This window comes from Rousettus aegyptiacus, unplaced genomic scaffold (genome assembly GCF_014176215.1).
Source record: "Rousettus aegyptiacus isolate mRouAeg1 unplaced genomic scaffold, mRouAeg1.p scaffold_m13_p_12, whole genome shotgun sequence".
NCBI classification, from domain to species: domain Eukaryota; kingdom Metazoa; phylum Chordata; class Mammalia; order Chiroptera; family Pteropodidae; genus Rousettus; species Rousettus aegyptiacus.
Window position 1 is genome coordinate 53,331,515 of NW_023416287.1, and position 14,745 is coordinate 53,346,259.

At 35.2% G+C, this 14,745-nt stretch overlaps 1 protein-coding gene across 3 annotated transcripts in view; it reads left to right on the forward strand.

The window, feature by feature from the left end:
• The window catches only part of MYOM1 (myomesin 1), a 133,814-nt gene that overhangs the window by 57,991 nt on the left and 61,078 nt on the right, over positions 1–14,745 (forward strand). For all 3 annotated transcript variants that reach the window (XM_016157028.2, XM_016157012.2, XM_016157021.2), the window contains exons 14-16: positions 1,131–1,255; positions 7,557–7,740; positions 8,256–8,430. In XM_016157028.2, the coding sequence (XP_016012514.2) occupies positions 1,131–1,255; positions 7,557–7,740; positions 8,256–8,430 (484 nt within the window). The remainder of the gene's footprint in view (positions 1–1,130; positions 1,256–7,556; positions 7,741–8,255; positions 8,431–14,745) is intronic.

Sequence of the window (14,745 nt, forward strand, 5' to 3'; positions counted from 1 at the left end):
GGAAATGCAAGTTAAAACCACAATGAGATATCACCTCACATCTGTCAGAATGGCTATCAGCAATAACCAACAAACAACAAGTGTTTGAGAGAATATAGGGGAAAAAAAGGAACCCTTGTGCACTGCTGATGGGACTGTAAATTGGTACAGCCACTGTGGAAAACAGTACGGGGGTTTCTCAAAAAATTAAAAATAAAATGACTATATGACCCAGAAATTCTGTATATTTATCCAAAGGAATCCAAAACACTAATTTTAAAAGATATATGCACCTCTGTGTTCATTGCAACATTATTTACAATATCCAAAATGTGGAAGCAGCCTAGGTGTCCATCAATAGATGAATTGATAAAGAAGAGGAGGTACATATTTACATATACAATGGAATATTACTTAGCCATATAAAAGAATGAAATCTTACCATTTGTGACAACATGGATGGACCTAGAGGGTATTATGCTAAATGAAATAAGACAGAGAAAAACAAATACCATTTGATTTCACTTACATATGGAATCTAAAGAACAAAAGAAAAGAACAAACAAAACATAAACTCATAGATACAGAAAACAAACTGATAGTTGCCAGATGGGAGGGGGATAGGGGGCTGGATGAAAAAGGTGACAAAATAGTCAAGGGGACATAAAGTACAGCATAGGGAATATAGTCAATAATATTGTAATAAGTATGTATGATGTCAGATAGGTACTAGACTTATTGTGTGATCACTCTCTAAGTGTCTAATCATATAAATGTCTAATCACTATGTTACATACCTAAAGCCAATATAATATTGTATGTCAACTATAATCAAATTTTTTAGTTTTAAAAATAAATAAGCAGCATTCAAAAACTATGATTCTACTCTTTTTTGTAAAAATAGAGAAGATAACCTGTGTCATTACTACTGTTTTTCAGGACTAATAAGGAAATTTAAATTGTCAAGCAAAGATAGTAAAATTGTGGCTTTGAATGAATGAATGACTATTTTAGGAAGAATTTTAGGTACTTCCTTATACTGTGGAGCAGTAATTAACTCTTTTTCCAGTAAGAGAGAAGCACCTGTGACTCTCCGAGTATCCTGGGTTTTCCATAGTGTGTGCTTCTCATTTTTCTTTGTTGTTTTTCAGAGGGTATTGTTCCTGGACCTCCTACAGACCTCTCTGTCACCGAAGCTACCCGGAACTATGTGGTCCTAAGCTGGAAGCCCCCTGGTCAGCGTGGCCATGAGGGCATTCATTATTTTGTAGAAAAGGTAAGATTCTGAGATCAACATTAATACTTCATGCCACATTCTAAAGATTTCTTTTAAAAGGTAGAGATTAAATTTTCATTGTGTTTTGAACTCTTTGAACCCTTATAAACTGTGAATAATCTCCACAGAAAAATATTTATCACAAAGAACTTTGCCTGAAAGTTCAGGGGATTTATAGACCCTTGAGGCTCATCTATAGACTTCTAAGAGGTCCATGGACCCCAATTCATGATCCCTATGTGAAGAGAAATGTTCCTGAAACTGTAGATTGCCTGTATGACAATATTTCCTGGAGACTTTTTCTGTCTCCCTTGCTCTAGTAATGGCCTTTCATCTATCACTTGTCCTTCTGCAGTAGGGAATGAACATCAATGAGGGCAGATGGATGAGAGGAGTAGAAATTAAAATACTTCCTAATGGCTGGAAGAGTTGAGGACAGAAAATCCCCCATGCTACCACTTGCTTGGTTAGCACTAATCTAAGTGCAGGTCATAGGGTGGTGTCAGGGATTCAGAATAGCACAAGATATTAGCTAGTTCTTTTCCTCAAATATTTTACATGTGTATTGTAATTATGTTAGAGAGGGAAGCATACAATGAAGGCCTAAAATGAGTGGAATGATGAGAATATTATGTGAATCTACAATATGCCCATATTTGAAGGGAGTTCTAACAAGTGTTTATGCCCAGAAAATGAAAACAAGCCAACACTCATACAGGACGACATTATTTGGGGGAACTGCCCTAGCTACATGTGCAGACACATAAGAGAACCTGCCAGGCAAGGCACAGGGCCTTAGGAGTGGAAGAAGTCCTTGGCTAACAGCATAATTGCTACTACAAAAGGGTGTTTAAAGAGAATTTGTCTAAAGTGAGGTTCAACCCTTGTACCTTATAGGTGGGAATGTAAATGGTCCAACCATTATGGAAAATAATATGGAGGTTCATTAAAATTAAAAATATATCTACCATACACCCAGCAGTTCCAATTTGGGGTATCTGCCCGAACGAAATGAAAACAGGATTTAAAAGAGGCCCCCATGCAAAGAAATCAGATACTGGCTACATTTAAAGATAAAGCCCAGAGATAAGGGCACTGATTTCACAAGTAATACTGAAAGTGACTCAATGTCTTCAAAAAATATATGGCATGGGGGTGAGAGGAGGAGGGAGATAAACAAAACAAAACAAAGCAAAACAAAACAAAACAGCATTTTGATGAGATATATGCACTGTTTACCACAGCATTCTTTACAATAGCCAAGATATGCCCATCAATGGATGAATGGATAAAAAAGAGGTGGTATATATACACAATGGAATACTATTCACTCATGAGAAAGCAGGATATTCTTGCATTCACAACAGCATGGATGGACATCAAGCACACTATGCTAAACGAGATAAGTCAAGCAGAGAAAGACAAGTATTATATGATATCACTTATATGTGGAATCTAAAAAAGTAGCTTGTAAAAAAACAGTAATGTCGTAGTTACCACAGAATGGGGAGGGGGGATAAGAGTGATGATGTTTAAGGGTACAAACTTGTAATGAGTAGTAAATAAGCCATAGAGGTGTAATGCACAATATAATGAGCAAAGACAGTAATATTGTACTATAATTATATAATGTGATAAATATTGCTACATTGGCAACCATATTAGAATACACAAATGTATCTAAGTAACACGCTATACATCTCAGACTTACACAATGTTACGGGTCAAATTTATTCAATAAAAATAAATAAATAGAATAAATTAATTAAAAATAAGGTTCAAAATCCATTTGTTAGGAAAGTTTTGATTAGGATAAAATTTAAAAAGTGAAACAAAACTAAATTTGTTTTATCATGTATAAGAATATTTACATTTTTATTGGCAGCTCTGCATCATTTTTTTTAGAACAATGAATGAAACAAGTGTTTCTACTTTATTGTACATTTAATTTTTTAGAATACAGTATTGTTAACTATAGTCACCATGCTACACATTACCTAACTTATTTCATAACTGGGAGCTTGTACCTTTTGACTGCCTTCACCCATTGTGCTCAACCCCTGCCCCTAATCTACCCCAACCTCCTGCTTCCAGCAATCACTCATCTGTTTTCTGTATCTTCGAATTCAGTTTTTTGGGGATTTTGTTTTTGTTTTTGTTTTGATTGGTTTGCTTGTTTTTATATTCTACATATAAGTGAGATTATACAGTATTTGTCTTTGAGAGAACATTTTTATAAAATTATGCAATAGCTTGATTAAGGTATGATTTATAATTTATTTTCATATCAAAATCATAGAAAAGATCTTTTTTTTAAGCAGAAATATCATGGAGCTCAATTAATTTTCCTAAATCTCTCTCTCTTTTATCCTTAATGCTATTCTGATCATTTAATTTCATAACTCCTATTAGGCTACCTTTCCTGACAATTATTACAAAAGAATAGGTATAGATATATTATTACTACAGAATATCTATAGGTATATAGGATATGCAAACATATAAAAATTAGGTAATGACATAAAAGTGATATGCAACTATCTTTATGGCCTTTTAATAATTGTTTCAAATGAGTGACTCTTGAGAAAATTAAAATGTTAGAGTCTGTGGTTTCCCTTCATTAATTACTTTCCTTTCATAAGGACATTTACCTCATGTCTTTGAGAAGCATGCTTCACTTTTTATTCCTAACTAATAAATGGATCATCTCTTCAACATGTAATATATATATCTTCTAAGAGAGTTTGATTTTACCAAAATAATGTTAAAATTTTATAATTTTATTTATATGAATTTTTATATATTAGCCCCAAGTGAAATATAACTTGAGTATTGTTCTCAATTAATTTTTTTCTTGATTTTTTTTAATAGAGGGAAAGAATAGAATGATAAATATTCACTTCCTGGTGTGTTTAATACACACCCTCACTGAATCTCTTTGAAACACTTCACAGAAAGAGAGATCTGAATAAGCTCTGTGACAGTAATTACCATCTTTCCTGTAATAATGACACAATAACAACCTAGTACTGAGATGTTTTCTTCATATGAATCAGCTTTGGATTCTGTTGAACATTTCCTCTGGTCACATAAACTCTAATTTCTCTGTGAACATCTGTAACTTCCCTAGACCTAAATACATATGAGTTTATGATTAAAAATTTAAGTATCTTCCACCAGCACACTTATTCATATGGAACAGAAGGGAACATTTTTGAGTACAGCAGGTCCTTGAATAAATTTCATTCAATGTCATTTCTTTATAACATTGATGTTGGAAAAAAATTGATTCCTGGCCCAGGGCCACTGTCTGTGTGGAGTTTGCATGTTCTCCCATGTCTGCGTGGGTTTTATCCAGGTATTCTGGTTTTCTTCTACATCCCAAAGATTCATATGACATGAATTGGCATGTCTAAACTTTCTCAGTCTTGAGTGAGCGTGGGTGTGTGTGAGTGGCCCTGTGATGGAAGGACATCCTGTCCAGGGTAGGCTCTTGCCTTGCTCCCTGGCTGCTGAAATAGGCTCGGCCCACCCTCAACTGGAATAAGCAGGTCGGAAAAACCATTATTTTACTTGTTTTAATTAATCTTCTTTGAATGTATGTATAGCTCACATTTATGTCTGTGTTTAGTATTAAATATTTTTGGGTCTTTATTTAGAAATTTGGTGATCTTTTTGTGACCAGAAATATGCTCTAGAAATAAAACTCTTGTTTTTATCAATTAGCCTATGATAAAATTGGTTTCATTATACATGCATTCATTTAAAGTGGCAGTTTCCAAAAATCTATCAATGATGGCAAATGAGGACTTACTGTATAGTGTGCGTAGAGAAACTTATAGGCACAGCCAATACATCGGAAACGTCAAGGACATCGAAGTGGTGGAGGAGCTGAACACATCTAGAGACCTGGAGCACATTGATAGAACATCCAAATGTCAAATCATTCTGCCGAGCTGAATCTCAGATTATTTCTGGTGAACCACTTCTAACACGTCGACCTTTCTACAGGAAATGTTCATATTCATACTCTTGTCCTGCGTGACCACCCCAGAAGTTTTGCGCCCACAGTACTGCCACCTTTTTGGTTAGCCCCATGCTTGCACTTCTTCATGGAACTTTTACCTGGGATTTTCATGACCATAAAGCACTTAATTGTCATGGCTACAGGCTTAACACAAGTTATGCCATGTCCATGAGCCCTGAAATGATTGAAGTTGAAGGGTTTGTTAGCAAGGAAATCAGATGAACCTGCCTCCAGTGCTCCCGGCCTCCCTACCCTACTGTGTTCTTTGCAGCCCCAAACTTTTTCCTCAGGTGTCTTATGTCCCGAGCTCATCTCATTCCCATATCAAAAATCTGGCCATGTCAGAGACCAGGATTACGTCACTTGATAGCACTGTTTCTACAACCGGGAATGAAAATGGCTGATCTTACCAAGAGCCAAGCACTGTTCTAAGTACTCTGCACATGTCAACCCACTTAATCCTTACAGTAATCCCATGAGGGAAATACTTATATTTTCATCATGCCTATTTTGTAGGTAAGGAAATTGAAGCATCCCAAGGTCACACAGTTAGTAAGAGGCAGAACGAAGATCTGAACCCATCAGTCTGGCTCAGATCCCTATATATCCAGCTATTATTTCACATTGCTGCTTTTCAACCTTCCCAAGCAAAACTTTAATAATCACACAATACTACCTCCACAACAATTTCAATGTATACTTGAGAAGATTAAATGGTAAATAAAGGTCTTAACACAGTGAAAGGCAGCTATTATTTTTATTATGAAGGTATAAGTGACCGATAATTGCTTATGTGTTCCCCAGGGGAGAATGAATCAAAATGAATCAAAGCAATAAACTAAAGGATTTAAAGTCTGGGAGAATTTTATCCCTAGGCAGCATATTGCCAGTTTAGGGGGGAATTTATCCTCTCTACTCTCTCATACATAAATGATACATTATCATGAAAGGTACTGCAATGATTTTAGGGGTTATCTTATAAAATTTGCTTATTTTACAAAGGATAAAACTGAGACCAAAAGCGCTTATGTGACTTTGCCAGGTTCATGTAGCTCATTATTAACAAAACTAAGACCAGAATTGATGCCTCTGGGTTCTTTTCATCATATAGTATTGCCTCTCATTTCAGGTCAATGAAGATTATGCTGAGTAATGAACCAGTAAATTTATAGTCCCCAAAATATATCACCCTTACCAGCTAGCTGGTCAGTGATCACAAGGTTCTAATTTCTGGAAAAGTCTCTTAAAACTGCTAAAAAATCCTGTAGTTAAATTGCTTTTATTTACCTTGGGTTGAAAGTTAGAAGAAGAAGGGAAAAGAATTACTGAAGGCTGCTGATAATTTTCTCACTATATTCTCTATCGAAGCTCAAATATACACCATATCCTCCATTCAAGGATTTCGAAGTCACTCTAGATCATTTTAATTCCAAGAATAGAATCTCGTTAAATTAATTTTTCCCATTATTTATTCTAAAATATGGGCAAGAAAAAAAGACCATCTTCTTTATCTTTCACGTTCTTTATTCATTCAGAATTCAGAAAAATTTATTCATTCAGATAAAAAAATGTTGATTACCTATCTACTATGTGCCAGATACAATTCTAGGCTATGAAGTACAGCAGTAAACAAGACAGCTCCCTGAATTTGTTTTACAAGAGTTAACTTTCCAATGGAGGAGATGACAAATAATTTAAATTTGAATATGAAAAGTGTTTTGAAGGAAAAACAGGGTAAGGGATAGAGAATGTTGGGTAAGGAGCAAAGAACTCTTTTAGATTGATGATGGGAAGGGAGATGATCAGGAAGGCCCTTCTGAGGAGAGGATATCTGAGCACAGACCTGAATGGTGTTATGAGTCATTAAATAAGTCAATTAAAATAATACAGTTTATAGCAATGTAATGAAAATTTAAGTATTTAACATAGTGTATTCAATTTAATTACCTACCTAAGAATTGGAAAAGTACCTGACCCCTAACTATTTTCTAAATTAATTAAGAAACTTTATAAGTAGATCAATAATCTTGGTTAATAATGGAAATGAAATATTAAAGCAGTGTATTTATCAAACAATAAAAAACCATATTTGATTTTGATAGTACTGTGGACTTCAGATATTTATACCCCATTTCCTCTAATCTCTTCTCCAGTCCAACTTGAATAACAGGTAATAATTTGCTGACAGATACATAACAATGCAGGAGATACCCGACCTAGACTTCCCTTTTATTCTTGCTGTGTTTTTAACTGATTTCACTGTTCGGGCTGCAGTGTGATGCAGAAACAGAAAACTGGCAGCGGGTGAACACGGAGCTCCCAGTGAAGTCTCCCCGCTTTGCTCTGTTCGACTTGGCAGAGGGGAAATCGTACCGTTTTCGTGTCCGCTGTTCTAATTCAGCAGGAGTTGGTGAGCCCTCAGAGGCAACAGAAGTGACCGTGGTCGGGGACAAACTTGGTAAGTATGGAGTTTGGTTGCACAACTGTAAACTCATTTTACTTTAATTCAAGAGAAAATTCCAAAGCAAGAATCTCATTAGTAGTATATATATGTATGTATATATACGTATGTATATGTATGTGTATATATATGTATATGTATATATATTCAGAAGTAAAAATGGTGACTTCCTTCTTTTATATTATAAATTCAATTGATGGCTATACTTGACTGATGGGTTTTTAAAATGATTATCATGAATTATGAAGTTATGAACATAAACTTCTCCAGGAGTTTAAACAGTATTGCTAATGCAATTTTTTCTTGAGTGATTGGTGTGTTCCTAGGTATTTCGTTTATCATTATTCTCCCAAATGAACATATTTAATTTTTATTTCTGCATTAAGAAATATAAAATAAAGCAACCATGTTTGACATGATTACTTGTATAAAATTTATGTGTGTGTATATGTGATAAGAATGAATTTTTTAAAATCACTCCGAGTTTCGTCGTAATTTTCTTCTTTTCTCAGATATCCCCAAGGCCCCAGGCAAAATCATCCCAAGCAGAAATACAGACACATCAGTAGTCGTTTCATGGGAAGAATCCAAAGATGCTAAAGAACTGGTTGGGTACTACATAGAGTCCAGCATTGCTGGCTCTGGCAAGTGGGAGCCCTGCAACAACAACCCAGTGAAGGGCCCACGGTAACCACACTGCGTGTGTGTGTGTGTGTGTGTGTGTGTGTGTGTGTGTGTGTGTGTGTGTTTTGGGGGTAGGGGTGGGTGTCTCTCTCTAGAGCCACAAAGGCTGTGAAGAAGGAACATAACCATATACCCATACAGCAGTGTCAACATCCAGTAGAGGGAGATTTTTAAAAAACATTATACTTTAAAGGTCTGAAATAAATTTAAAATTGAACTTGTTTACTGAAATACATTTGAAAAAAAATATTTACTTTGATATTAAACATAGAAACACATAATGCCAGCTATGATAAGAGTTAATTTTATAAGTCTTTTCTGGTTGTTCTCCTTTATACTATTTGTCCTTTTATCCCACTGTTTTGTTTGTTTCTTTTTTTTAAATTTATTTTTATTAAGGTGACATTAGTTAATGAAATCCAGTAAGTTTCAGGTGTACAATTCAACAGTAAGGCATATATATATATATATATTGCATTCTGTGTCCACCTCTCATAATTACATTTCTTTCGGTCACTACATATTTGATCCCTTTTGCCCCATTAACCTCTCCTCACTCCCCCTACCCTCTGGTAACCACTAGTCTATAGTCCATGTCCATGAGGCTCTGTTTGTCCTGTTTGTTGCTTTTAGATTTATATTCTACATGTGAGTGATATCATGTGGTCTTCAGCTTTTTCTAACTTATTTTGTTTATAATGATTATCACGAGGTCCATCCATGTTGTCGCAAATGGTAGTATTTCACTCTTCTTATGGTATATATGTACCACAGCTTCTTTATCCATCATCTATCATAGGACACTTCAATTGCTTCCATGTCCTGGCCACTGTGAATAATGCTGCTATAAACATTGTTGTGCAAATATCTTTTTTGGATATATGTTTTCAAGTCTTTGGGGTAAATACCCAGTAGATAGATTCCTGGGTCATATGGTAGATCAATTCTTAGTTTTTTGAGAAACCTCCATTCTCTTTTCCATAGTGGCTGTACCAATCTGCAGTCTCACCAGCAGTGTTATGAGGGTTCCTTTTTCTTCGCATCCTCTCCAGCATTTGTTATTACTTGTCCTGTTGATTATAGCTATTCTAACAGGTGTGAGATGATATCTCATTGTGGTTTTGATTTGCATTTCCTTAAAAACTAGTGATGTTGAGCAACTTTTCAAAAATTTTTAACTGTTTGTATGTCCACTAGGGAGAAGTGCCCGTTCAGGTCCTCTACCCATTTTTTGATTGGATCATTTGTTTTTTGTTGTTATTGAGTTGTATAAGTTCTTTGTATATTTTGGATATTAGGCCCTTATCAGAGGTGTTGCTTGGAAATATATTCTCCCATTCAGATGGTTGTCTCTGTACCTTGTTTATGGTTTCTTTTGCTGTGCAGAAGCCGTTTAGTTTGATGTAGCCCCATTCATTTATTTTTGCTTTTACTTCCCTTGTCTTTGAAGTCAAAATCATAAAATCCTCTTTAAGTCCAAGGTCCTTGAGTTTAGTTCCTATATTCAGGTCCTTAATCCATTTTGAGTTAATTTTGGTGTGTGGTGATTGACAATAGTCTAGTTTCGTTCTTTTGAGGGTGGCTTTCCAGTTTTTCCGGCACCATTTATTGAAGAGGCTTTCCTTTCACCACTGTATGTTTTGGCTTTTTTGTCAAAAATTGTTTGCCCATATAAATACGGGCTTACTTCTGGACTCTCAATTATATTTCACTAGTCTGTGTGTCTGTTTTTCTGCCAACACCATGCCATTTTGATTATTGTCATTTTAGTGTAATTTGAAGTCAGGCAGAGTGATGCCTGCAGCCTCGTTCTTTTGTCTCAGGATGACTTTGGCGATTCAGGGTCTTTCGTACTTCTATACAAATCTGATAAATTTTTGTTCCACTTTTTAAAAAAATGCTGGTGGGATTTTGATGGAGATTGCATTCAATTTGTATAATGCTTTAGGTAATGTCGTTTTAAATATGTTGATTCTTCTGATCCAAGAACACAGAATATCTTTCCATTTCTTTGTATCTTTTTCAATTTCTTTTAATAGAGTCTCATAGTTTTCATTATATAGATCTTTCACATGTTGCATTAGATTTATTTCTAAGTATTTTACTCTTTTTGTTGCAATTGCAAAAGGAATTATTTTTTCCACTTCTTTTTCCTGACACTTCATTATTAGAGTATAGGAAAGCTATGGATTTTTGAACGTTGATTTTGTATCCAAAGACTTTACTATATTTGCTTATTGTTTCTAGTAGTGTTCTTGTGGAGTCTTTAGGATTTTCTATGTAGAGAATCATGTCATCCACAAATAGTGACAGTTTGACATCTTCATTTCCTTTTTGAATGCCTTTTACATCTTTTTCTTGCCCGATTGCACTTGCTACGACCTCCAACGTTATATTGAATAACAGTGGTGACAGTGGACAGCCTTGCCTTGTTCCTGATCTTGGAGGGAAGGTTTTTAGTTTTTCACCATTAAGTATAATGTTGGCTGAGGGTTTGTCATAGATAGCCTTTATTATGTTAAAGTACTTTCTTTCTATACCAATTTTGTTAAGTATTTTGATCATAAATAGATTTAGCATCTTTTCGAAGGCTTTTTCTGCATCTATTGATATGATCATAAGATTCTTATTTTTTAATGTGTTTATGTGATGTATCACATTAATCGATTTGCATATGTTAACCATCTCTGTGCCCCTGAGATGAAGCCTATTTGATCATGGTATATAATCTTTTTAATATGTTTCTGTATTCGGTTTGCTAGTATCTTATTTAGGATTTTTGCATCTGTGTTCATGAGAGATACTGGTCTGTAGTTTTCTTTTTCTGTGTTATCTTTACCAAGTTTTAGTATCAGGGTAATATTGGCCTCATAAAATGAGTTGGGAAGTATTGCTTTCTCGTCGATTTTTTGGAAGAGTTTGAGGAGAATAGGTATTAAATCTTTGAATGTTTGGTAGAATTCTTGGATGAAGCCATTTGGTCCTGGACTTTTACTTTTGGTAGGTTCTTGATGATTGTTTCAATTTCCATTCTGCAGATCTTCTTGATTCAGTCTAGGAAGATTGTATATTTCTAAGTATTGTTCCATTTCTTTTAGGTTATTAAATTTGGTGTTATATACTTTTTCATAGTATTCTTATATGATCCTTTGTATTTCTGTGATGTCTGTCATAATTTCCCCTCTTTGATCCCTCATTTTGTTTACTTGTGTCCTCTTTTTTCTTTAGTGAGTTTAGCCAGAGGGTTGTCAATTTTATTAATCGTCTCAAAGAACCAGCTCTTCATTGCATTTATTTTTCTTTTTTTTTGTTTGTTTGTTTTCAATTTCATTTATTTATGCTCTAATTTTAATTATTCCTTTACTTCTGCGGACTTCAGGCTTCATTCGTTTTTCCTTTTCTAGGTTTTTAAGATGAAGCATTAGGTTGTTTATTTGGGCTCTTTCTTGTTTTTGGAGATAGGCCTATAATGATATGAACTTTCCTCCTATGACTGCTTTTGCCATGTCCCAAAAGTTTTGATATGTTGTACTATCATTATCATTTGTTTCTATGTATCTCTTGATCTCTCTTTTTATTTCTTCTGAGACCCAGTTATTCTTCAGTAGTATGTTGTTTAATCTCCATGTATTCATGGTTCTTCCCTCTTTCTTTCTGCAGTTAATCTCTAGTTTCAAAGCATTATGATCAGAGAATTGGTTGGTATGATTTCAACCCTTCTATATTTGTTGAGGCTATCTCTCTGTTCCAGGATGTGGTCAATTCTTGAGAATGTTGCATATGCACTAGAGAACAATGTATAAGCAGCTGTTTTGGGATTGAAGGCTCTGTAAATGTCAATTATGTCCAGTTGCTCTAATGTGTCATTTAAGGATTTTATTTCCTTATTGATTTTCTGTTTGGATGATTTGTCTGACAGTGGGGTATTTAGGTCTCTTACTACTATAGTATTTTGATATGTTTCTCCCTTACGTTCTATTAGTAATCGCTTTATATATTTTGGGGCACCCTGATTGGGAGCATAGATATTAATAAGTGTTATGTCTCCTTGATGTATGTTTCCCTTTATCATTATAGAGTGTCCCTCAGTAGCTTTATTTATCTTTTTTATTTTGAAGTCTATTTTGTTGACATTAGTACTGCTATTCCTACTTTTCTCTGAACACCATTTGCTTGAAATATCATTTTCCACCCTTTCCCTTTGAATCTATATTTGTCTTTGGAGCTGAGATGTGTCTCCTGGAGGTGGCATAGGGTTGGGTTTTGTTTATTGATCCAATCTGCAAGTCTCTCCCTTTTTGTTGGTGAGTTCAGTTCATTTACATTTAGGGTAATTATTAAAATATGAGGCCTTCCTACAGCCATTTTATCTTTTGCTTCTGGTAGTTCAGTGTTTCCATTGCTTCCTTGTCCTTGTGTTTATGTTTTTATTTATTTATTTATTTATTTTGGTTCGGTTTTGTGAATTTTCCCTCTGGTCCTTCTCGTTTTATGTTGTGTACTTCAGTTCTGACTCTTTGGTATGTGGTTACCATTATGAATATGTAGAGGATAGTTATATGTATATAAAGTAATCCATTTTCTTCTATGTGTGCCTTATCTTCATTCCTCTTTGAGAATTTGGATCTTCGAATCTGCTCTTTTTCTGTTATTTTTGTCTCATTTTGTCTCTATGTATGCTGAATGTTCATTAGTATCTTACAATAGCAAATCTCTTCTTATTGTTTAATCTTATAATGCCCTGTTGTTAATAAAGGTTACACTCCTCTGCTACTATCTACCTGCTAGTCACCCTACTCATAGTTATGTATGTTTTTTGTTGTTTGTTTTAGATGAGCTTGCCCCTTTTAGTATTTCCTATAGTGCAGGCCTTGTAGTGGAGAATTCCCTCAATTTTTGTATGACTGGAAATGTCTTTATTTCTCTTTCATATCTAAAGGAGAGCTTTGCTAGATACATTATTCTTGGCTGGTAGTTCCTTTCATTTAATAGGTTGAATATTTGCTTCCACTCCTTTCTGGCTTGTAAGGTTTGTGCTGAGAAGTCTGACAATAATCTAATGGGTTTTCCTTTATAGGTTACCATTTTCTTTTCCCTAGTCGCCCTGAGAATTCTTTCTTTGTTATTGATTTTTGATGATTTTGATACAATGTATCTCAGAAAAGGCCTTTCTGAGTTAAAATAATTGTGTGTTCTGTTGACTTCTTCAATTCCAAGCCCCAACTCATTCTTTAGATTTGGGAAATTCTCATCAACTATTTGTCTGAAAGTGCTTTCTAATCCCTGCTCTTTTTCCTTCCCTACGAGAATACCTACTATTCTTATGTTTCCATACCTAGTTCTTGTACTTCTCTTTCATTATTTTTCATTCTTTGGTTTCCCTCTTCTTCCTTCTGATGTATTTCTAGATTTCTGTCTTTGATATTACTGTTCCTTTTCTCAATTTTGTAGACTCTGTTTCCCAAGCTTACTATTTTATTTTTCATCTCTTTTAGTGTGTTCTTCATCTCCAAAAGTTCTATTGGTTATTTTTTAAGGGTTTTAATCTCCTTGCTAAAAACTCATTCAGCTGATCTAGTTGTTTTTTCAATTCCTGGAATTGTTGATATGAATTATTTTGGATCTCACTGAGTTTTTTCAGAAGTACCATCCTGAATTATCTGTCATTTAAGTCACATATTTCGATGTCTATGAGCTTATTTTCTGGAGATTTTTCTCTTTCTGAGAGTCTTGTCACTTTGATTGTTCAAGGTATTTAATGGACTATTTCTCTGTCTGGGCATTAATAGAAGTGTATTCTGCTTCCCTCCTCACCCCCCACCCCCGAAAGAAGATTTATTTTATAAAGGCCTCTCTTTAGCCTGTCGCTAAAAAGGTGTTTTTGCTTTTGGCTTCCATTAGGTGGCATCTAAGCCTCTTGGATCCTTGCTTTATGTAAAGTCTTAATAATGCCCTTTTTCCTTATAAAATATTCAATCAAGTTTGCTACCCTCAGTCTCAGTCCCTGTCAGTGTTAGCAACGGTTTCAGTATCGTTTTCCGAGAATCCCCTGGGGGTCCACGGTGTTTGTTCAGGCTTGCAGGATAAAGAGGGTGGTGCCTTTTGGGCTGGGGGATAGGGTCTGCCGCTCAGCCTCACATTTGCAACCACAGCTGGTAATAATCAACTCTTGATTCTCTGCCGTCCTCACTTCTCTGCTTTCTGCCGTGATCCCTGGTCACCGCAGCTGTGTGAAGCTCACAGCTCCCTCAATCAGGGTTGTTCAGGGAACCTGCAGCACCTTTACCCCTGCCCCTCCTCCTGCAGGGATCCTCAGCC